General features: G+C 42.3%; 3 protein-coding genes across 8 annotated transcripts in view; all 3 read left to right on the top strand.

The window, feature by feature from the left end:
• Positions 1-6,620, top strand: part of slc4a4b (solute carrier family 4 member 4b) — a 52,906-nt gene extending 46,286 nt beyond the window's left edge. For 2 of the 6 annotated variants that reach the window (XM_015974408.3, XM_015974406.3), the window contains 8 exons: positions 69-247; positions 1,992-2,064; positions 3,822-3,890; positions 4,144-4,317; positions 4,397-4,561; positions 5,056-5,149; positions 5,664-5,735; positions 5,825-5,996. In XM_015974408.3, the coding sequence (XP_015829894.3) occupies positions 69-247; positions 1,992-2,064; positions 3,822-3,890; positions 4,144-4,317; positions 4,397-4,561; positions 5,056-5,149; positions 5,664-5,707 (798 nt within the window). In that variant the 3' untranslated portion in view covers positions 5,708-5,735; positions 5,825-5,996. Of the gene's footprint in view, positions 1-68; positions 248-1,991; positions 2,065-3,821; positions 3,891-4,143; positions 4,318-4,396; positions 4,562-5,055; positions 5,150-5,663; positions 5,736-5,824 lie in introns of all 6 variants that reach the window. The other 4 variants (XM_054736702.2, XM_054736701.2, XM_015974407.3 and 1 more) reach the window with 3 other exon arrangements.
• The window catches only part of fbp1b (fructose-1,6-bisphosphatase 1b), a 291,591-nt gene that overhangs the window by 201,640 nt on the left and 67,114 nt on the right, over positions 1-22,837 (top strand). The gene's annotated exons all lie outside the window — the stretch shown is intronic.
• LOC107395116 (neuropeptide FF receptor 2) lies at positions 18,745-20,884 on the top strand. Its single transcript, XM_054736700.2, has 3 exons — positions 18,745-19,376; positions 19,700-19,799; positions 19,894-20,884. Exons 1-3 carry the CDS (start codon positions 18,803-18,805, stop codon positions 20,780-20,782), a joined length of 1,563 nt encoding a protein of 520 aa, XP_054592675.2. The 5' UTR covers positions 18,745-18,802; the 3' UTR covers positions 20,783-20,884.

Below are 22,837 nucleotides of genomic sequence, written 5' to 3'. Positions count from 1 at the left end.
TACAACAATCTAAATGAAAAGTACAATCTAACCTCTGTGACCCTGACTGAGTCCTTCTTTCCTCTCAGAAAGGGGCGGGGTATCACTTGGACTTATTCTGGGTGGCCGTCCTGCTGATAATTTGCTCCTTCATGGGGCTTCCGTGGTACGTGGCAGCCACGGTCATCTCCATCGCCCACATCGACTCTCTGAAAATGGAGACGCAGACATCTGCTCCCGGAGAGCAGCCCAAGTTCCTTGGTGTCAGGTGAGATAACGCCATTCCGGTGTTTTCTTATTGACGTTTGTGCATCATCATTTTAAACCTCACCATGGTGGATGACCTGTGTTGGTGCTTTATCAAGTCCAAGGACTCCAAAGTGCTTTACCCAACTGTCATTCACACACTGATGGTGATGAGCTACAATGCGGCAATGGCTGCTCTGGTGCACACAATCGGCACCGCTCGTCCCTCCGACCACCACCAGCAAGCAAGGAGGGTGGAGTGTCTTGCCCAAAGACACAGTGATTGATGGAACAGAGCAGGAATTTGAACTGGCAACCCACTAGTTACTAGGGGTTGTATGAACTAGTCGACTTCACTGCTCTGTAGTGACTTTTTATGCCTGTCATCGACTAATCGCTGTCACGTGATAATGAGCGACAAGATGCAGTCCTCGGAAAAGACAGCAGCTACGAGCTCCTGCGCGTCGGGAGGCGGAGGCGACGCGCTGTGCCAGAGCTCAGTACTGACACCTGCGGTAAAACGGACATTTAACCAAATTGTGACGTTTACCCTCTTGCAATTTAACCTTCCCCTCACCCCCATCCTAACCTTAACCAGCTTGCGCATGCAAAGCTCTGATCGTTGCGCTCCAGACATCTGCGTCCTGAGCACGGCCACAGAAACATTATCAAATTAGGTGTCGCCACCTCAAAAACTAATTTAACACGCGATCGTTCATGTCGGCTCATTTCCTTTTATGTTTTCTGTCTTTTATTTGTGCCTGATGCGTTTCGCTGCTGTGGAGCGGGGCGCATCACCTGTTTTGCCCTCCGGTGATGCACCTCACTGATGCGGCCGGCGAGCAGCGCGCACTCCGCTGTGTTTGTGGTGGGTAGATCTTTTAGAACTGCAGTTCAAAGGTAACTCATAAGGTGAATATATATGAACCCAGGTAGCAGTTTTTCTTTAGGATTGAGAGGAGATGCAGGAAGATAATAAACAAGCAGGACAGAAAAATAGTCAAATAAAAGCATGTTAGTTTTTGTACCTGGTGGTTGCAACAAACAAACACCACTGAAGGCAATCAGAAGTGAGGAACAGAAAATGAAATAATTATTTTTATGTTCAGAACAGCAGGAACTCCGAGAGGCTGCAGGCGCACTGTGCAGGGGGAGGGGGGAGAGAGTGGAAGCAGAGCAGTATAAATGCAGAAACTACCGCTGCTAAAAGAGATGTGTTTAACTTTGAAAATGTGGGCGCAATTTTAATTGTCAAAAACTCCGTTGAGCCGACCGACCCCCCCCCCCCCCCCCGGGGGGTCAGGTGTATGACGTCATCAACGGCTAGACAAAGTCGACTCGATTTTCATTACTTGACTGTCGACTTGTAAAAAAATTAAGTCATGCATCCCCTACTGGTTACAGGATGATCCGTTTCCCCCTGAGCCACTGTTGCTCTCAGTGCTAGCTGAGATTGAAATGCTCCGGGTTTTTAAATCAAGTCTCTAAATGTTCTCGTTATTTTCACTTTCCAATAAAATTCAAATCCATCAAACAAACATCAGCGAGTAAAATGTCATGAAATAATTAAATTTGTTTACAAAGCTTGTACTGTGTTGTATTGTGTATTTGTACAGCTGGTGACTGACTTCCTTCATATTGGTTTTATTTCTACACTTTGTTTTTTACCTCTGTTGCACCTGAATAGAGTTCAGTGATGTGGCTCCTCTCCTTTTGAGGTTCAGTTGGATCCATGGACTTTTTTTCTATCTTTTTCATCAATCTAGGGAACAAAGAGTCACTGGCATCTTCGTCTTCCTCCTGACGGGCCTCTCTGTCTTCATGGCTCCGATTCTCAAGGTAAAGTCCTGCATGTGAATAACAAGTCTGACTCTTTCAGGACAAACGCATGTCTCTCTGCTTAATTTCCAAATTATTTAAAGCCGATTAGCAGCTCTCGTAGCTGAAGTAATTCAATGTGAATTAAGCGTGTTCGTCAGGACTTTAAGCTCCAATTGCAGCAAAGTGCCTCCTCAAGTTTCCATTCCCTCATTAGGATGCCAAACAAAAACATGTGAAGCAGCTGAGGTGGAGGCCGCTGGAACTGCTGCTCCTCCCTGAGGGCCTTTGCCACCCTGAGCCTCCGACCTTACACGTGCACTTCCTTTCCCACACTTATCTACTACGCCATCATGACTGATGCTACGTCTGAAATGCTTGTTTGAGTATTTCACACTTCATCACCACAAAGCTCAGATGTTAGTAGCCTTACCTTGCTAGAGTTATTTTTATTCCCTCTGCTGTTTTAGTGGTTTTTTTGGGCCTTCATCCAGTAAAAAAACCAACATATAATGCATATGTATATAAAGCAGTGGCAGCTGAGTGACTGGTGGCTTGCTTCCATTATAAGAACGTTCCTAGAAAAGCTGCTTGTGAGCTATTTTTAAATTAGCGGGGAAGCCAAATATACGAGCACTTGTTACTTGTAACTGGAGCTCTGCCACGTGTGAGTGTAGTCATGAGCAAGTAAATCTAGTGACATTAAAGGTGCAATAAGTAAGAATTTTAGAGTAAAATCACAAAACAGCTGTCTTAATGTCTCAATCAGCTCATTTGGTTAAAAAAAGGTCAAATAAAAAAAAATAAATGTAATGAATGTCTGAATCATGCTGGAAGGAAGGTTACACTGAGACAGATTTATTTTCTTAGCTTGCTGGGTGCATGCGTCGCGTTCGCTGATTCAGTGCTCACTATCCCAATTCAGCAATTATTTGCACACTTGTGCTCCACACACTCTCAAAGCTTCAATGTGCACGCCCTCCGAGTGCACTTTACTGAGGACCGTAGGGTGCAGTACAAGTGTGTCATTGTCTTTGTTTACATTCTGTCCTGCCTTCATACTTCCTGGTTCCAGAGCTAATCGTATTTAAATCCGCAGGGTTGCTAAGTCTGTTCCAGCTAACACTGCTTCACCAGCATTTGTAAATGAACACCAGCTGGCAAAAAGCACCAACGTTGTGTTAGCCAGTAATAGGATCAATCCAAAAGTTATTTTTTGTGTCCCTAAAAAGCCGCATCATATTTTTGTTTTACTCCAATATCTGGTAAAGAAGGCTAGAAGCTAATGCTGAGCTAACAATGCTAACGATGAATCTTGCCTGCTGGTGGTGGTCGGAGGGACCGGTGGCGCCAGTGCTCGGCTGCCTTGCCTCTGTCAGTGCGCCCCAGGGCAGCTGTGGCTACATCGTAGCTCATCCCCACCAGCGTATGAATGGGTGAATGACTGTGTTGTAAAGCGCCTTGGGGGTTCCAGGACTCTAGAAGGCACTGTATAAAACACAGGTCATTTACCATAGAAAGAATTATTTGGCTCTAAAAATATCTCAAGATACTTTTTCAGCTACCAACAGCACTCCATTACAGTGAAATGTATTTATCTGCTTATCAACTAACTGTGTAGGACTCATCTTCACTCGGCATCTAGAATGATTTGGTGTTGATCTGTAACTGGCACCCGTTGCTCAGAGCAGACTTGTTTGTTTTGACACATGGGCTGCAGTACCTAGATTTGACCAGAGGATGTCATCCCAAACTTTTTATTTTACTTTCTGTCTCAGTTCATCCCCATGCCGGTGCTCTACGGTGTGTTTCTTTATATGGGTGTGGCATCTCTCAATGGAGTCCAGGTGAGTTGGTCCAGCGTGTATTTTTGTGGCTTAATACAAAATTAATCAAGTTTGTAAAAAAAACATGACCTTATTCTGAATAGGTATTCATAAAAATACCTATCAAGACCCAAGGGCCTGGCTCTTTCAGGGATCAGATCATTCTAGTTAAGATAGTTTTGGCTTGGTTTACTCCCAGCAGCATCTTCCGTGTATGTTCGCTGCTGCAGGACCAGTTTTACGACTTGTATTATTGTCTGTTTGCACCTGCCAGTTCATGGATCGTCTGCTGCTGCTTCTCATGCCCGCCAAGCACCAACCGGACCTGATCTACCTGCGCCATGTACCCCAGAGACGCATCCACTTCTTCACCTTCATCCAGGTCATTTGTTTGGCCCTCCTCTGGATCCTCAAGTCTACTGTAGCTGCAATAATTTTCCCTGTCATGGTGAGAGATGGCCACCACACACTGAAAACCCAAGTCTCTCGGCATTTGGGTGTACGTTTAACTTTGTCTGTTTTAATAGATTCTGGCATTAGTTGCTGTCCGAAAGGCCATGGACTACCTGTTCTCCCAGCACGACCTCGGCTACCTAGACGATGTGATCCCAGAGAAAGATAAGAAGAAGAAGGAGGATGAGAAGAAAAAGAAAAACAAGAAGAAGGGAAGCATCGACAGCGAGATAGACTTTGTAAGTTAAAGACTGTCGGCTCATCTGAAGTGGGTTCTGTGGAACGGTTATGAACAATTCTTATCTGACCTCTGTAAACAATCTCAGGACAGATTGATGAGCTAACAGCTAGTCACAGTGGGGCCAGTTACAAAGTGGAATGCCGAAATAAAAAAGAAGAAATATAGACGCTTTGAATGGCATTACTTTAGCATCCGTGATGTATTTTAGATTACAAGTGGTGTGTTAATGCTGCCCTTTACCTTTGGCCCAGCTGTAACTAGCTATTAGCTAGTTAGATCTAATCTCTGTTTCCCAGAACTGAAGCTGTTCAAAAAGCTTTCCACTACAGCTATCATTAGTTGTTCATAATTTTTCCACAAAACCAATTTCAAAAGATGTTTACTTGAAATACATAATAAATGTATTTTTTGTGTAACACTGATGTGTCATCAGACTCCAGTAGATCCTCGCCTTAAACACAGTGTTAATATTTTCCCTCCATCCTCCCACAGTCTGACTACCCATACAATGAAAGTATCCCCACTATAAAAATCTCCATGGATATGATGGAGCAGGAGCCCATGTTGGGGGATAAATCTGTGGCTAGTGAGTATTAGTTAGGGCTTGCTTCTCTTCAGCTCCAAGAGCTGCTCAGACTTGCTCCTACATGCTCAACTCTTCCTGTCTCACTAACCTGCTAGTACCAACTCTAACCTGCTAGTTTCAACTGTTAGCATTGCTCACTTTCCTTTTCATCTTTTGCTTTTTTTGCTCCTTTTATTTTCAACAAATAAAGTTTAAACAAACAGAAAACAAAAAATCAAGAAAATTGTCAGTAAAATGGAAACGAGGTGTTGGAAACGAAGCAGGAAAACGCCGTGGCTTGTAGAGCCCTGGTCATAAACTTGCACTTATTTTCATGTCAAAATTGTAATTTTGTATTTAAATATACAAATATATCATAAGTGAATGATTTTATACATACACACACTTATCCCTATAATCACAGATACACACTCAGACAACTATGTACCTACAAAAAAGGTGTCACATCACCTAAAACATTAGAGCTGTATATAGTATGTATATACAAGTTTTGTCTTTTGTTTCATTTTTCTAGGACATCATTCGCCGACTTTCCTTAACCCCAATTCACCGTGCTGAGCACTACCTAGAGTCTCCCACCGTGTAAGTGAGTACTGCTGTGGTGTTTGCATGTAACCCTTTAAAAGGCTGATATGACTTTGCTCCTGCGTCACCTTACATGTCATTTCCTTGCAGCGTTAACAGAGGTCCGTATCCATATGGTTCACCCCGGATTCGGATAGAAAGGGAGGGTAACGGTCTCCTCGGGAGGAAGAGCTCTGAAACAGAACTGTGAAAGAATTCTCCAAAGACGCAGCACAGCATTGCAAAGAGAGCCACCCTCTTATTTTTGCACCACAGTGCCGATTCCTAACGGTGTTTTGATCGTTATGCAAGAGGAAACTAAAGTCCCAAGTTGCTGGATGCTTTTCTGACTTTGAAGGTACCAGATTTGAACAAGGTCTGTTTCCTCATCTGACTCGTTTCTTACAGAAAACCAAAGGGCCACCAGAGGTGATGTGAATTCAGTGTTGATGGGACAGCAGTATCTGATTATTGCCTGTTAATTAATCTGCTGGTAATCTTAGTTAATTCAATCATGAAAGATGTCTAGGACATCCAGCTGCTGCAGTTTTCCTGTCTGTACATATCACACCAATTCTTACTGGTTAGGAGTTTAAATCAAAACTACCGTAATCCTTAAACTGAGGATCCTTCTCATGTGAATCACATACATGTTTAGAACAAAGAGGATTTGAATGGTAATCTATGAACAAATATTCCAGAGTTTCACCCTCTATTCATGGATATGACCATTTTCATCAAGTATTCACCTCATTTTTTATTCCTCCTTAGATTATGCTGAAGTCATGTCTTTAATCTCTCTTTTGCTTTCTTTTGTATTTATTATATTTAAACCTGGAGCTAATTGTCCTGCTGGCTAGAGTTTATTTAAGGCTTTAACATTGATTTTATTTTTTAAACACGTCTTCCTGTAGTTTGTTTCCACTCTTTTCCCTGATTTGGGGAGTTGGAGGTGAATAACTTTCTGTAGCTCTACCTCTTTTACCTTCTGTAGGTGCTAGGCATTAAAAACAAATTTCTTAAGGAATGATTTGTGATCAAATTGTTTTTTATTAATATTTTTCTCCCCACTGGCACTAGATGGATGTCTGCACTAGGATGTTGGAATATTTTATTTTCCTTTTTAAAAACTTTGTTGTTATAAAAAATGTAAAATTGGATTAATTTAAAAGTACTTCTGCCTCACTTTAAAAATCTAATCTAAGCAACTAAAAGTGACAGCAATTTATAAGAACACTTTTTTTCTTCATATTTAAAATGTAGAAATATATTATTTTAATCTGACAATCAATTGAATCCTTTTATGTTTTGCAGATGGATTTTATTTTAAAACATATTCTTATCCAGACGCTGATGATTTGATTAATATTTAATCTTTTGGTTATTTTTCTTTTTAAGTTATATATATGTATTTTTTTATTGCAGATAAGAAAAATCATTGAAATGTGATTTACTGTGGAACAATATATTTTTTTTAGCACAACGTATAAAACTGATTGTAGTTTTACTTTAAAACTGACAAATGCATAATTTAGCAGCTAATTTTATTTCCATACATAATTCAGATGGGTTGATCATGTTTGTTCTTTAAAAAGCACTCTGGTACTGGAATAAGCCAGCTGATGTCCGATATCAATGTATGTTTGATTGTAGGAAGTCCCATGACAAAGCTGGGCAAAATTTAGTAAAGTTAACGAGTGTTAAAATGGCTTTGACCCAAAACCACACTGTCTTCCACTTTACTCTGTAATCTGTACATCTCGAACTTTCCTGTTCCATTATTTGTTTTATTCATGTGATTCTCTTTCTCTGCATTGAGTTTTATACCGTCATCCTATGTGTTCAAACAACCGAAGGTAATTCAAAAGGAAAATAAAGTCAGTGTTTTTCTATGAAGTAGTGTTTAAAATGAGAGTAATAAAAGAAAAATCAAAAGATTCATTAACGCAGTGTCATTTTTATTTAACTGAATGGGTTGATATGACGTTTAAGTTTTGCAGATATTCCGAGCGTCCTTCTTTTTGTTTTGTTTCGTAAAGCTGAGTTTGTGTTTCTCGTGATATTCGCTCCGCTTTAATGAACTCCCAACAAATGATACGCCATAAAAGGGTGGCAAAGATTACATTTGGAAAAACAACTCTGCCTACAATATCAACACACATTAGGATCTTGATGTAAAGAAAGCCTCCTTAAAGCTCTGAAGGTCAGGTAGGCTTGACCTTAGATTCAATAAAGGGTTAACCAGACCACAGAACATTATACTCCCAATGACCAATCTGAAATGAGTTTAATATTTTAAGAGCTTTTCCTGAAAATATTTTACATAAAATCTGTTTCTCCACAACGAATCACTTTTCAGGGTGGCTGAGGTAGTTTGGTATTAGGGATGCACGATATGTTGGCATTGATATCGGTATCGGCCAATTTTTTTAACATTCAATTCAGTTCAATTCAAAAATTACTTTATTGATTCCAGAGGGAAATTGATTGCTGTAGTAGCTCAGAATAATAATAATAATAATCAAGTCATCAAAGAGTTTTTGTATATGACAATGGCTGTTGGCAGGAAGGATCTCCAGTAGCGGTCAGTGTTGCAGCCAAACTGAAGAAGCCTCTGACTGAAGACACTCTTACGTTGTCGGACAGTCTTGTGAAGAGAATGCTCAGGGATGTCCATCATTTTCTTGATTCTCTGAAGAATCCTTCTTTGCATTATCTCCTTTAGCGGTTCCACACCCGTCCCCAGAACAGAACCAGCCTTTTTTATTAGGCTGTTGAGCCTTTTCAGGTCCCTGCTTCTGATGCTGCTACCTCAACAGACGATGGCTGAAGAGATTACACTCTCAACAACAGACTTGTAGAAGATCTGCAGCATCTTGCTACAGACACTGAAGGACCTAAGCATCCTCAAGAAGTGCAGTCTGCTGTGTCCCTTCTTGTAAACGGCTTGGCTGTTCTTTCTCCAGTCCAGTCTGTTGTCCAGGTGAACTCCAAGGTATTTGTATTCCTCAACCACCTCCACTTCTTCTCCCATGATGGAAACAGTGTTTGACTCCACCCTGTTTCTTCTGAAGTCTAAAATCATCTCCTTTGTTTTGTTCACGTTCAAGGTCAGATGATTGTTTCCACACCATGCCACAAAGTGCTCCACCAGCTCTCTGTACTCAGCTTCCTGTCCATCTCTGATACACCCGACGACTGCAGAGTCATCTGAGTGTTTCTGTAGATGACAGGTCTCTGATTTGTACTGGAAGTCTGAGGTGTACAGGATGAAAAGGAATGGTGAGAGTACAGTCCCCTGTGGTGCTCCAATGTTACTGATCGCCTGGTTTGATGTGCAGTTCTTCAGCCTCACAAACTGTGGTCTGTTTGTCAGGTAGTCTTAAATCCAGGCGATAGTTGAGGCCCCCACCTGTGTCTTCTGGAGTTTCTGGCAAAGTACATCAGGCTGGATTGTGTTAAATGCACTGGAGAAATCAAAGAACATGACCCTCACAGTGCTGCCTGCTTTGTCCAGATGACAGTGGGTTGGTTGAAGCAGCTGGATGATGGCATCTTCAACTCCAACTCCATGGCGATAAGCAAACTGCAGCGAGCCCTGATATGTCCTAGTTTGCTTATTCAGGTGGATCAACAGGAGTCTTTCCAGGACCTTCATGATGTGGGATGTCAGGGCAACCGGCCTATAGTCGTCATTGACTGATGGGCGAGTTTTCTTTGGAACTGGAACAAGGCAGAATGTCTTCCACAGGACTGGAACCTTCTCCTGGGCCAGGCTGAGGTTGAAGAGGTGCTGCAGAATCCCACAGAGCTGCTCTGCACAGGCCTTCAGTACTCTGGGGCTGACACCATCTGGACCTGCAGCCTTGTTCCTGTTCAGTCTCTCCAGCTGCCTCTTCACCTGACTTCTAGAGACAGATAGGTGGGAGAAGAAGAAGAAAGTATCATTTCTATAGCGCCTCTCAAGATAAAAATCACGAGGCGCTTCACGAGGGGGAGCTAACTGGGGCAGCAGCATCTCCTGACTTGGTTGAAGACAAATTTATAGAACCAGAAGAGTCCATGACTGCGTTAGAGGACAACAGAGCTGGCGTGTGACAGGAAAATGTTGGATCAGAGGAGGATGGGATGTCTGATTGGCTGGGGACAGGCGAGGAGGATGCTGCGTTTTTTCCTGAACTGATCCTATTGAAGAACTTGTTCAGTTAATCGGCTGTGTCCAGGCTGCCATCTGTGCAATCCTTCCTCTGCTTGAAGCCTGTGATCTTCTTCATCCCTGATCAGACATCTCTGATATTGTTCCTCTGTAATTTGTTCTCCAGCTTCTTCCTGTATGCCTCCTTGCTGTCTCTGATCTTGATCTTCAGTTGCTTCTGTATACTTCTCAATAATTCCCTGTCTCCCTCCTTGAAGGCTCTTTTTTCCTCATTTAGCAGATTCTTCAGTTCACTGGTGATCCAGGGTTTGTTATTAGCGAAGCATCTCACTGTTCTGGTGGGTATGACATTGTCCACACAGAAGTTTATATAGTCAGTGACACCTCCAGTCATGGCATTGATGTCCTCTTCATATCTTTGGCAGAGAGTCAGCCAGTCTGTGGTCTCAAAACAACTCTGCAGGGCTTCTTCAGCATCCTGTGACCATTTTCTCACAATTCTTCTTGTCACAGGTTCCCTCTGAACAAGTGGTTTATATTCTGAGCAGAGAAAAACAAGATTGTGATCTGATTGTCCCAGAGGAGGTCTTGTTTTGGACATGTATGCATCCTTTACTTTTGCATAACACAAATCCAATGTCACGTTTTCTCTGGTGGAGCAGCTGACAAACTGTTGAAATGTTGTAAGTGTAGCAGAGAGCGAGGAATTATTAAAATCACCAGATATAGCCACAAATGCATTGGGGTGCTGGGTTTGCAGCTTAGTGACAACGGAACTGATGGCATCACATGCATTTTCAGCAGTGGCTGAAGGTGGAATATAAACAGTTGCCAAGACAACAATGGTGAACTCTCTTGGCAAATAATATGGGCGACAACTTACTGCCGAGAGTTCAACATCTGGGCTGCAGAGATGACATTTCTCTGAAACACGACATGTATGGCACCATCTGTTGTTGACAAGCACCGCCACTCCACCTCCTTTTCTTTTCCCGCTCCTCTTCAGATCTCTGTCTGCTCGTACAGTCAGGAATCTTGGCAGAGACATGCTGGAATCGGGGATATGGTCCTGCAGCCACGTCTCAGTGAAACACATAACACTGCACTGTCGATACTATGGGTGAGCCCTTGAAAGGGCTTGGAGTTCATCCATCTTGTTTGCCAGTGATCTCACATTGCCCCTCATGATCGATGGAAGAGATGGTTTGAATTTCCTCTCTGTGTCTCCGTTTTGCTCCCGCTCTGCATCCACGCTTCTTGCGTTTTAGCTCATTTGGGATTTGTGGCTTCAGTTGAGGTATTATGTCAGCGTTTCCAATGTTAATCAGCTGCTCCCAATTATAAACCAGCTTGTTGCCATGGTTACACATCATAACAAATGCTCCAAAAGTGAAAAAGTGAAAAAATGGCAGTAAAAAATCATCCAAGCTTCACAGCACCAGAAACATAAAAGTAAAAGGTCCAAAAAAAGTTTTGCTTAAGACGCTAAAAGAAAAAATGTCCAAAAAAGGCAAAACTTACATGTAGTTAACAGAGCTACTCCAACATGCAGCCACCCAGAGCAGCGCGAGAATTGAAATTTTCATTATCGGTCCGATAAATAAAACTGGGCCAATATTAAATGTTATTTTTTCCATCTTGTTTCCGTTGGTGTATGGGCTATAGAGGATGAGGAGGGTGATGTCGTGTAATTGTTTAATCATGTGACAGAGATGGTAATCATGTCAGAAGGGTAAATGTAAAGCAAGACATTCAAAAGTTCAGCGTGCATTATTTTCTGTCTATACAAAATCTGCTGATTTCAGAAGCTTAAATGCCTGTGTGTCTACAATCATTTGACCTGAGTCGCTTCTAATGAAACAAATTGGCTCATTCCTGTGAGTCGGTGTTCTTTTCAGTGCCAAGAGGAAAAAGTGTGTAATAATTAACCTCCTCTGGATATTGGACGAACGTGAATGTTCATCTCCTGCTTCTGCTTGAGTCACTGGTAATAGATACTACAGGTCCAGTAGCTTATAACGGCAGAGGCATAAGAAATGATCTGATTGATTTATGGAGCATGTTATGAACCACCTCTCCAGACAGAGTCTGATCTTTTCCCTCACCAATCTCTTCAAAATATTATCAAAAATTTACATCTAAATTTCTAATGATTTCTTGACATCAGCATTAACAAATATATAAACAAATTAATATTATTTATCCTCATACAAGTAGAGCTATACCAGTACTATGGTTGGTCTCAAGGGGGCAGTATTGATTCTTCGTGGATACATGCATAAACTACTTTAACTAATTTCACCACCTGAAATTCAGTTTACACAGTTGATACTTGAAATCTTATATTTGTGAATCTGTTAAGCAACATAATCATATTTCTGTACTGTGCAGCACTGATTACTTTGATAAATATAACAATCCCTTCAGAAACGTCCTTTTTTCTTTCAGAACAACAGATCAAGTTTTTTTTTATGTTAACATGTGACACCTTTGAGGAAGATGGCAGACGCTGTTGAGACATGCAAAGCTAAATAAAAACCTTGATCTGTTGTTGTGGAAGAAAGATGAAAAACTCATGTTGAAGAAAAAACAGGACGAGCATTATTCAGACACGAGTGTTTTTCTACACAAGTGCATTTGCTGGTATTTTGGCCCAAATGAAAGAGTGAGTACTTTGACTTCTTTAGCTGCAGCTGGAGGAGGGAACTCCCTTTTCCTCACCATTATAGAAAAGTGTTGCCATTGAAATGTTGTTCGCTGACCTCTGTGTTCAGAAACGAGACACGTCACTGGAGAACGTCCGTGATTGACTTATCTAAGGTGTGCATGTAGGAATAGATTCTGATATTCTCTTTGCAATTTCAAATCTTTCATAAGTAGTTTCCCCAGACCAATAAACGAGAAAACCCGTCACACAAAAACAAACTGGAAGATCTTAGCAACATAAAGCTAAACTTCCCTAATCTGTCAGGCTCTCTTCATCAATAGCAGTTTTTAAGATGAGGCTGAAGATCTGCTTTTATGATCCAGCTTTTAACGCTGTGGGTTGGCTGCTGCTGATATTTTAAATGACCTTACTCTAATTTTTACTTTGTTGGTTTTACTTGTTTCTGTTGGCTTTATCGGTTTTATTTTATTAGTATACAGCACTTAGGTGGCATGTTTCATGCCTGTAAGGTGCTGTATAAATGAAGGTTGAGTCATAAACAAGGTCCTGGCTGCACATTACTGAGATTTTTTTGTTTGTTAAAGAAACATTTTTATCTTAAAATAATTAAGCAAACACACATCTTGGTTAAATACCTGTGAAAATCCATAATGTTTTGTTTTACAGTGTGTTTTGCTATTTTTTATGCATTATGCTCTAAGCCAGGGGTCACCAACCTTTATGAAGACCTACTTCATTGGTACTCAGCCATGAGGGCCAGCACGTTGCTACATTACTGACCTTTGAACTGGAATAGATCTGAGTTTAACTAAACTTTATGTATAATAATCATAATTTGTTGTTTTTAAAGAATATTTCAGCTTTTTTAAATCTATTAATGCATTTGTGATTAAAAGGATGGCAGGTGGATTATTTTTGTTTATTGTAACTTTGTACTATTAGAGAAAAGGCCCGTGGGCACCTATAGTTCCTGTGGTCACGATGCTGCTAAACAATGTAAAAAAACAACAACCCATAAATTATATTAAACTGGAATATTGAATACATTTTAATGTCTGCCAAAGTTTACAGACATATTTATTTTCACAGTAAATATGAATGGTATTGATGTTTGAGAAAGTCTGTGCTTCGGGGTGAAGAGGAAACCATGTGATTTTACTGAGCAGCCTTTAATCCTAACAGCTTTAAACTGACTTGGCACCCTGTCCATCCCTCCTGTGACACGGTCTCCAAGGTTCAGCACACTGACCAGTGACTGATGCTTAGACTGAGCTCAGTGTGTCATTTCTCTGTCCACAGGAGCCATTAGTGAGTTTTTCCTCAGGGCATTACTGGCAGTTCGGCAAGGACACACTTTTCTCCAAATGACTGGTTTCTCTCCATTAGATGTAGTTTGTTGGTTTGTTCATGGCAGTTTCAGAATAGATATAAAACCATTTTATATTTGCTTAATCCGCTGCCCTCTGTGTTGAGTGTCTGCTCATCAATAATCCTTTGTTCGAAGGCGTGTGAGAGGCACATCGTGTTAAAAGGGCTGCAGCAGCAGGAGAGAGACCCATAATAAAATGTCTTGAGCGGAGGGGAAACAACGTGGCTTTTTTCCTCACACAGTAAAATCCTGTGGCAACCTGAGTGTCATAATGGTGTAAAAGTAACAAATAATGGCTGACACACACACACACACACACACACACACACACACACACACACACACACACACACACACACACCCTGACGCTACAAATTAAAAGAAATAGGCTCACCCGGCAGTCATCATATAAATTTCAAATCATTGCAGATGATCCCCCCTGGGTGCAACGCTCATTAGTTTGGTATTATCTTCCACCCACTTCTACATCTCCTCCTCTCATTGCCCTTTTCAACCCAGTGACGCATCTTCTCTAGGTACAGCTGAACTGTAAGACAGACTCGGATCACATCATCTGGTCAGTCTGCTCCTTTTGCTGGTGAGGCCGGTGTTCCTGCATATCTGATAAGCTTTGTGAAACTGTATGAAAACAGAAGTCAGGCATTGTCTGCGTCATCTGACCTATAGAAAACAATCCTTCCAACTTATAACCCCAGTGAAGTTTTCAATTATACTTAATGAACCATTTAACAAGGAGCCTTGTGAGTTATTACCGATTTATTATTGTAAGCTGAGTCTCATTCTGTCCCGCTCTGAACTTGAGACTGTTATCCACACCTTCATCTCCTCACACTTAGACTACTGCAACTCGCTTCACTAGTCTGAGTAAAACCTCCCTGAACCGTTTGCAGGTTGTCTAATCACACCCAGATCACCCGCTTCTCCTCCTGCTTCACTGGCTGCCAGTCAACTTCAGGGTTCATTTCAAGATCCTGGTTCTGGTCTATAGGGCCTTACATGGACAAGCACCATCTTACATTGGTGATCTTCTCAGTCCCCACACCCCCAGCAGGTCCCTGCGGTCCAGTGACCAAAGCCTACTGGTTGTGCAGCACCAGGCTAAAGACCAAAGGTGACAGATCATCTGCTGCTGTGGTCCCCAGACTCTGGACCTCTCTCCCCCTGAGCCTGAGATCAGTGGACTCAGTGGTCTCCTTTAAAAAGCAGCTGAAAACTCACCAGGCTGACTTTGGTGTGACCTTCTGTTGATTCTTCATCACGACCTTCCCTTCATTCTGCTCTTTCTGCCTTTCCCAGGATCTACTGGTTACCATTCTCTTATTCATTTTATTTTTCCCTTCCTTGCATTTTTCACGGTCTTTTATCATGTTTTATCTTTTAAATTTCTTTATTTTTTAATTTGAAATGATTTGTTTTTGTGAAGCGCCTCGTGATTTTTACCTTGAGAGGCGCTATATAAAAAATCGTCTCTTCTTCTTTGTGACTGTTACTGTCTATATAACGGACGGACCCTCCGTGCCATCACCCACAGGTTTCTGAAGGGCTGAAATGAAACCCAAGGTGGTTTCTACCATCTCCATCTTGGCCACATCATGTGTATTGTCATTCCTGGAAAATACAAATATGGAGCTGAGAGTGGAGCAGTGAGGGTGTTGGCAGACAATTGAAACCCACCAATTTCTTAGTCGACGTAGCCACGCGCCAACTGAACTAACCGAAGGTAATGGAGGGCGGCGGGTGCCTTCAGCTAGTCTCATGCATGCATGGGTTTCCTCCAGGTACTCTAATTTCTTGCCACAGACCAAAACCTTTGGCTTCAGCCCATTCCAGTTTTGATTACACAGTTTATTCTTGGTTTGTAAATGTACAAAGGCTGTAAATGGAAATAAACATTCACCAGAGCCGTGTCCAGGACTTTTAAAATGGGGTGGCCCATGTGGGGCACTTGTTTATGCATGGGTGGCACCAATGGTTATGCTTATTTATTTATTCACACAATTCGCTTATTTATTTACTTTCTAGTGAATTTTGGAGTTTCACATTGCACAATCACCATTTTTTCTATTCATCTTCTAGTTTTGTGGTGGTTAGCAAATCACTTCTTGTTGAATTATTGCCACCAACTGGAGTTGAGTGGGACTCAATACTATTTATGTGAATATGAAAAAATAATAAATAATATTAATACTACAGAAATGTTCTGTAGGCCTGGGCTAGAAGACAATGTTAAAGGTGCATGCTACCACACTATTTTTGGAGTTTACAACTCAAGCCTTTTGTCGACAATGTAAAGTCAATTTAAACTGGAACTTAGTAGGGTGGCACCTGGGGTGGCCAATCAGATTCTAAGGGTGGCATGTGCTACCCCAGGCCACTCCCTGGACACGCCCCTGACATTCACTATTTTTTAGGGTTGATTGTCTTTAGGTGTTAGTGTGCATCTTGTTTGGCCTCGTGACCCCCCACCCCTGCACAAGAAATAACAGCACAAACTAGCACGGTTGGTTACCAGCATATGTTGTGTTTTGGTGCCGGTTTAGCTGGTCCAGCATGCTATCACCAGCATCCCACGCTGGACCAGCAGCACCAAAATATAACATGCTGGTGACCAACCGTGCTGGTTTACGCTGGGACTTCCAGCTGGGACTATTGATTTCTGGGAAATTAGTGGGAGGGTGAAAGGTGACCTGGAGATATGGTGGCTCTGTCCTTTCAGTAGTTTTGTCTCCACATGTGGCATGGTGGAGAAACGAGGGCCCGGGCGGGATTCGAGCTCCGGACTCCTGACTGAGATTCACACACACTAAACATTCAGCCAAAAGGACATCCCCATGGCTAAGTAGCCAGGGCGCATGATCAATCGGGATACAGTGACAGGACGCTCACCCTGTCACACGTACAAAATCGACTCTTTGAGGACTTCAGACATCAGGATTTCACGACAGCTTCAGCAGTGAGTTGCATCAGTGACAAAAAAAGCGTCCACAAAAATTAACATTAAAAGTTTGATTCTGTAAATGCATGTAGTAATTTAATCCTACTGGAGGATGGGGAGAGAGACTGGGCGATGTGAAACGCAGCATTCAATGACCAGAAGTAATGTCATTTTTTACAGTACTCTTTGAGACCACAAAGCACCGTGAATTATGGCGTTGTGGAGGGATTTCCGCCATATTTTTCTGTGTTGCAATGCATGAACGCTGCTTATTTTATTTTCCTTACGCTCTGCTTCATCAGCAACTCTTCCAATTTAACAAAGGCTGCTTTGCCAATGTCTGTCTATGTGATTTCCTACTGAGTTACAACCAGTCAGCAGACCCGATCATTTCCAAGTACTGTTCAGGTACTCGGCTCGTCCCTGAAACGGCCTGGAAAGTGGTCGTTTTGGGCTGCCCTGGTGAAATGGAGACATGGTTCGGTAGAATTACCTGGAAGTTCTGACAGTGGAAATGAGTCTGTTGATTGCTGAAGATAGGCACCGGCTCCCCTACGACCCCACTGAGGAAAGGCTGTTCCAAAATGGAGGCTTTCAAAAACCCTTCTGTTGAATTGTATAAAATTGTATAATAAATGTTCCGGACTTGCTTCATATTTTCTCAACTCAGACCTCACATTTTGTACAACGAAGCAGTTTTGGTGTAAATGGTGACAATTAAAAGCTGATACCTCATTCGATATCTGATCGGTGCCAAGGTGATACACGAGGAGGTGGAAACGTTAATATTCGTACCCACCACCCATCATTCATAGAAGTAACAGGTGTTTAAGTGTGTTCAGCCGGCCAACCTTTGCTCCTCATTAACGAGAGTGTTGTAATATTCAGTTCACATAACACCTCTGAACACGTGATGCTCCCGAGCTGTGCACCCCCCTGCACGTCTCTCCCAAGTGAATCTAGTCTCCTCGCTGTCAGCTATAAGTGCTACAGCAGCCGCTGCCTGGCAGGAGAGCTGAGCAAACGCACAGGACTTCATGTGGGATGAAGGTGTGCAGCTTTTTCATCTGAACCAGTGTGAAATGGATTTTAATTATTTGTAAACCGAGAAGAGAAGAATCTAATCTAAGTGTTGTAAGGTAAGGATGTGGAGTTTAATTATTTTTTATACTTTTCTGCATAGTTCATCTTTGTTGGCCAAACTGCATTGTCAGTTATATTTTATTATATTTTGATAGCATGATGAGTGGAAAAAGGACATGCTTAATATTATTATTATTTGTATGAATGTATTTTTGTTATTTTCCATAACTACATTGTTGAAAATATTCGTGCTATTGTCTCAGTAACAACAAATTTTTATCTTTCATTATATATCAAATTGATTTATTAACAATTAAAGACTTTTCTATTATTTTCATTTACTAAACAGAATAGGATGATGAACAAATGCAGATAATACATGTGATATAATATCTAAATGTTAAAGTGAGGTAGAACAAACCTGTCTGCTTAGGCTTGTTTATATCAGCAAATACTGGGAATCATATAGAAGCAGTGCCACAATACAGACGAGTGATCAGCTGTGCTTACTTCTAGAGGACATTCATAAAACAACGTGCGTGACAGTTTCTCTCATTTAATCTGAAACTGTCATTTCTTCCCAGAAAGCCACATTCTGCTGTCAATCAGCCTTGATTACAAGGCAGTGCTGTTTCTTACATCTTTCCCTAAATGTAATAATTTGCACTCAGTGAAGCCCTGAAAAGCATCCAATGATGCAATGATTATTTGTGAAAACGTTTCTACGGCCTTTCATAAATGAGGTTTGAGGGATAAAAAACAAAGAAAGTGTCTAATTGATGCACGAGTGGGAGGCGAGAGAAAGCGGCGAGGACGGACTCCTGTAAGCGTTGTTGCTTTAATGAGTTTAGAACAGCATGTGTGTGTTTCAGCACATTTGGAATAAACAATCGGCTCTGAGTATTTTTATACAACAGGCTTGGCTTGTGCCGTCTAGTCACCGAGGTGATGTGTGCCACGGTTTTCAGATTTTTTTTCTGAGGATTTTTATTTCACCTGTTCAGAAAACCTGCGCTGACACGTCAGACAAAAAGATATCCATTCAAGGTGTAACACAGCTGCCTGACTCAATGCATCTGTCTCTCCAACACCCAGATATCACAATGCCAGAGAATCTACCTTTAAATTCTACCTGGGAGGACCGCAATTTCTCCAGCTCCTCGGAATATCAGGATGATTGTTCCACCCGTCAGAACATCACCTACGTGGATTCCTACCTCCACGAGCCGGCCGTGGCGGCTGTTTTCACAGCATCGTACCTGCTTATCTTCATGGTGTGCATGGTGGGCAATGGGGTGGTATGTTTTATCGTGCTACGCAGCAGGAACATGCGCACCGTCACCAATCTGTTCATTCTGAATCTTGCCATCAGCGACCTGCTGGTTGGAATATTCTGCATGCCAACCACGCTTGTGGACAACATAATAACAGGTAGCCATTAGATATTGAGTCCTGATGTTGGGTTTTGGTGTTTTATGCTGAAGTTAGTTTTTTTTGTATTCTGAGGTAGTTCCTGCCATCTGCCATTGTCTGCAGACACATGCAGCACACCTGTCCTCCACCCACTAGTCATCCAACAGCTATAATTCTCCTCTCTTCATGAATAGTTTTGCTCAAGTATGATCAGACCCTACTGTTAGTTAACATGTACAATACAGGTTTGGTTACTATACCATCAGCTTGCTTTACCCTTTTTGGTCATTGGTCATTTTATACCCAGGCAGCAACAGAAATGTTGTTTCTTATTTCTGCAGGATGGCCTTTTGGAAGCATTGTGTGTAAGCTAAGTGGGATGGTTCAAGGGATATCTGTATCAGCATCTGTGTTTACCTTAGTCGCAATAGCTGTTGACAGGTGAGTAATTATGCAGTCACCTACGTCTCTGTGTGTGTTTGGTATATTAGGTATATTTAACTGCTTTCACCTCTTTTAACTTTCTTTGTTTCAGGTTCCGCTGCATTGTCTACCCTTTCAAGCAGAAGCTGACCATCACCACCTCGAAGCTGATTATCGTCGTCATATGGGTGCTGGCTGTGTTCATCATGTGTCCCTCTGGGGTCATGCTCCAGGTGACAAAGGAGCAGACCGTACGGATAGTTCTTGGTCCCAGCGGCAACACTCGTCCCTTTTACTGGTGTCGGGAGGACTGGCCGAGTCAGGAGATGCGGAAGATCTACACCACTGTGCTTTTTGCAAATATCTACCTTGCTCCTCTCAGCCTCATTGTCATCATGTATGCGCGCATCGGTTTCACCCTCTTCAAGACCACTCTTCCTCCTGGATGGGGCAGTGGGACAGCACACAGGGAAGGCGGTGGCCACAAGTTCAGCATGGACAGTCGCCAAACCATCTCGAGGAAGAAGAAGCGTGTGATAATGATGCTTGTGTTGGTGGCTCTGGTTTTTGTTTTGTCTTGGCTGCCTCTGTGGACGCTGATGATGCTGAGCGACTATGCCAGCTTGACAGAGAATCAGCATCGAGTCATTAATATCTACGTGTACCCGTTTGCCCACTGGTTGGCCTTCTGCAACAGCAGCGTCAATCCCATCATTTACGGTTTCTTCAATGAGAACTTTCGTCGAGGCTTCCAGGCAGCCTTTAAATTCCAGCTGTGCTCTGTGGACATTGTGCGTCAGAGAACCTTCTCCCGTCGTATCAGAGGGAACGCCGTGCTCCCGCTCCAGCCCACAGCCTCGCATAGATCGGGCTCTAGGGCTGGGTCAGCGTTTGAGGCGAATGGAAAGTGCTCATGCCAGGAAGAACAGTGCTTTTCGGGTGGAAATGATGTTAGGGAACAAGATCTGATCATGGAGGATTTGGAAGTGTCACATATTTAGAGTTAGACTTGAACTAGGCTTTACGGACCGATACCAACACTTGTGGTTCATCCAGGACCATTACAGTGTAATGGGCTTGCCACACGGGAGGCGACATCGCCTCTCCTCCATTCATTTTCAATGAAACATGCGCGACAAAACGATAATCGCGGGTCTCTCTCCTACTAAGCGAAACGCGAAAAACGTGCGTGTGAAATTTTGCGCTCGTGCACGTGTCGTGCACAGGCGACCCAGCAACGCGATCCCAGAAAGTTAAAACATTTTCAACTTTTCATCGCTGTCGCTCGGACGAGGACCAATCAACGGAGGTTTCATTCACTGACCAATGAGCGGACAGGATGCTCCGTACATCTCCGAGCAAACATGGAGGAGAAGTTGATTATTATTATGTTTTATATAGTAAAATCAGAAGTAAGATTTCACATAACTCTAGCAGCACCTTGTGAAACATCATATCTACCACTTTATTAACTCTGAACCGCTTAAATAACCTTAATTCCCTCCAACCTGACACAGCCAAGCAAAACAACGGAAGTTTAGATTTCGCCATGGAACAGAACGCGTAGACGGCTTTGCCGCTGGCCGCTGCCGCGGATCGCCTCCCGTGTGTCGGGTAATAAAAGCGACGGCGACAAATTTCGCTGATCGCGGTCATTTGTCGCCTCCCGTGTGTCGAGCCCATAACCCTGTTCATGCTTGTTGGAAGTAAGTATCCTCGGATACTCTGCAGTATTTGTTACCATGAGTCACTATGACTGTTGTATATGATGTAAATACAAATAACAGTATAATAAGACATTCAAGCTCCTGAAAACTTGATTAAAATGATTTTTGTTTTAAATAAATTAATAGGCATCCTGTAATCTTCACGAGTGATGCTGGGATTGTGTTTCTTAGTAAATGGCAAATTTGTACTTGTATAGTGCCTTCTAGGGTTCCACAACCCCCCCAAGGCACTTCGCAACACAATCAGTCATCCAACCATGCACACAAACATTCACACGCTGGTGATGATGAGCTACAGTGTAGCTACAGCTGCCCTGGGGCGCACTGATAGAAGTAACATTACTCTAGGACCACGTTTTCCAGAAAACGAATGCATTACTATTTCCAAACCAGTTTCCTGATTAAGGTCACTTATCCAAGTTACTGTGTTGATATTTTTGCCATTTCTTTAGTAAAAAGATACATTTGCTTCGCTGTTGAGTCTTGGTGAGTGGTGTCACGCATGTAACAAGTCACATTTTCAGCACGAGGACAGCTCACGTGTAAACCAAGCAGCCAGTAACATAAACAACAATGAAGAGGGGAGGACAATGTTTCAGCTAAAGATGAGTCCGTTTTAACTCTGTGCTGTTGAGAGCTTCAGAAACACTATGTCAAAGTTTGGGCAGCCTAGCAAATCTTCGTGATTTTTAAATCGTTAACGATAAAAAATGTCAGTGAAATATATCATTAGGAGACACACACAGTGATATTTGAGAAGTGAAAACAAGTTCATAGGATTTACAGAAAGTGTGCAATAATTGTTTAAACTAAATTAGACAGGTGCATACATTTGGGCACTGTTGTCATTTTATTGATTCCAACACCTTTAGAACTAATTATTGGAACTTGAAATTGGTTTAGTAAGCTCAGTGACCCTTGACCTTTGGCACACTTCACACAAGGAGATGCTGCATGTGAGAGTGATGCAGAGGAAGTCTTTTCTCCACCCACAGAACAAACAGAGCTGTTTGAGGTTTGCTAAAGAGCAATTGGACAAGCCAGCTTCATTATGGAATAAGGTGCTGTGGACTGATGAAACTAAAACAGAGTTATTTGGGCATAACAAGGGGCGTTATGCATTGAGGAAAAAGAACATAGCATTGCAAGAAAAACGCCTGCTACCTACAGTAAAACATGGTGGTGGTTCCATCATGCTGTGGGCTGTGTGGCCAGTGCAGGGACTGGGAATCTTGTTAAAGTTACGGGATGCATGGATTCATCTCAAGATCAGCAGATTCCGGAGACCAATGTGGCTGGCTCTTTCAACAAGACAACCACTCTAAACAC

The sequence above is a fragment of the Nothobranchius furzeri genome, chromosome 6, assembly GCF_043380555.1.
Source record: "Nothobranchius furzeri strain GRZ-AD chromosome 6, NfurGRZ-RIMD1, whole genome shotgun sequence".
NCBI classification, from domain to species: Eukaryota; Metazoa; Chordata; class Actinopteri; order Cyprinodontiformes; family Nothobranchiidae; genus Nothobranchius; species Nothobranchius furzeri.
The sequence above is the reverse complement of the archived record's forward strand: the minus strand, read 5'-3'. Positions and strand labels throughout refer to the sequence as shown.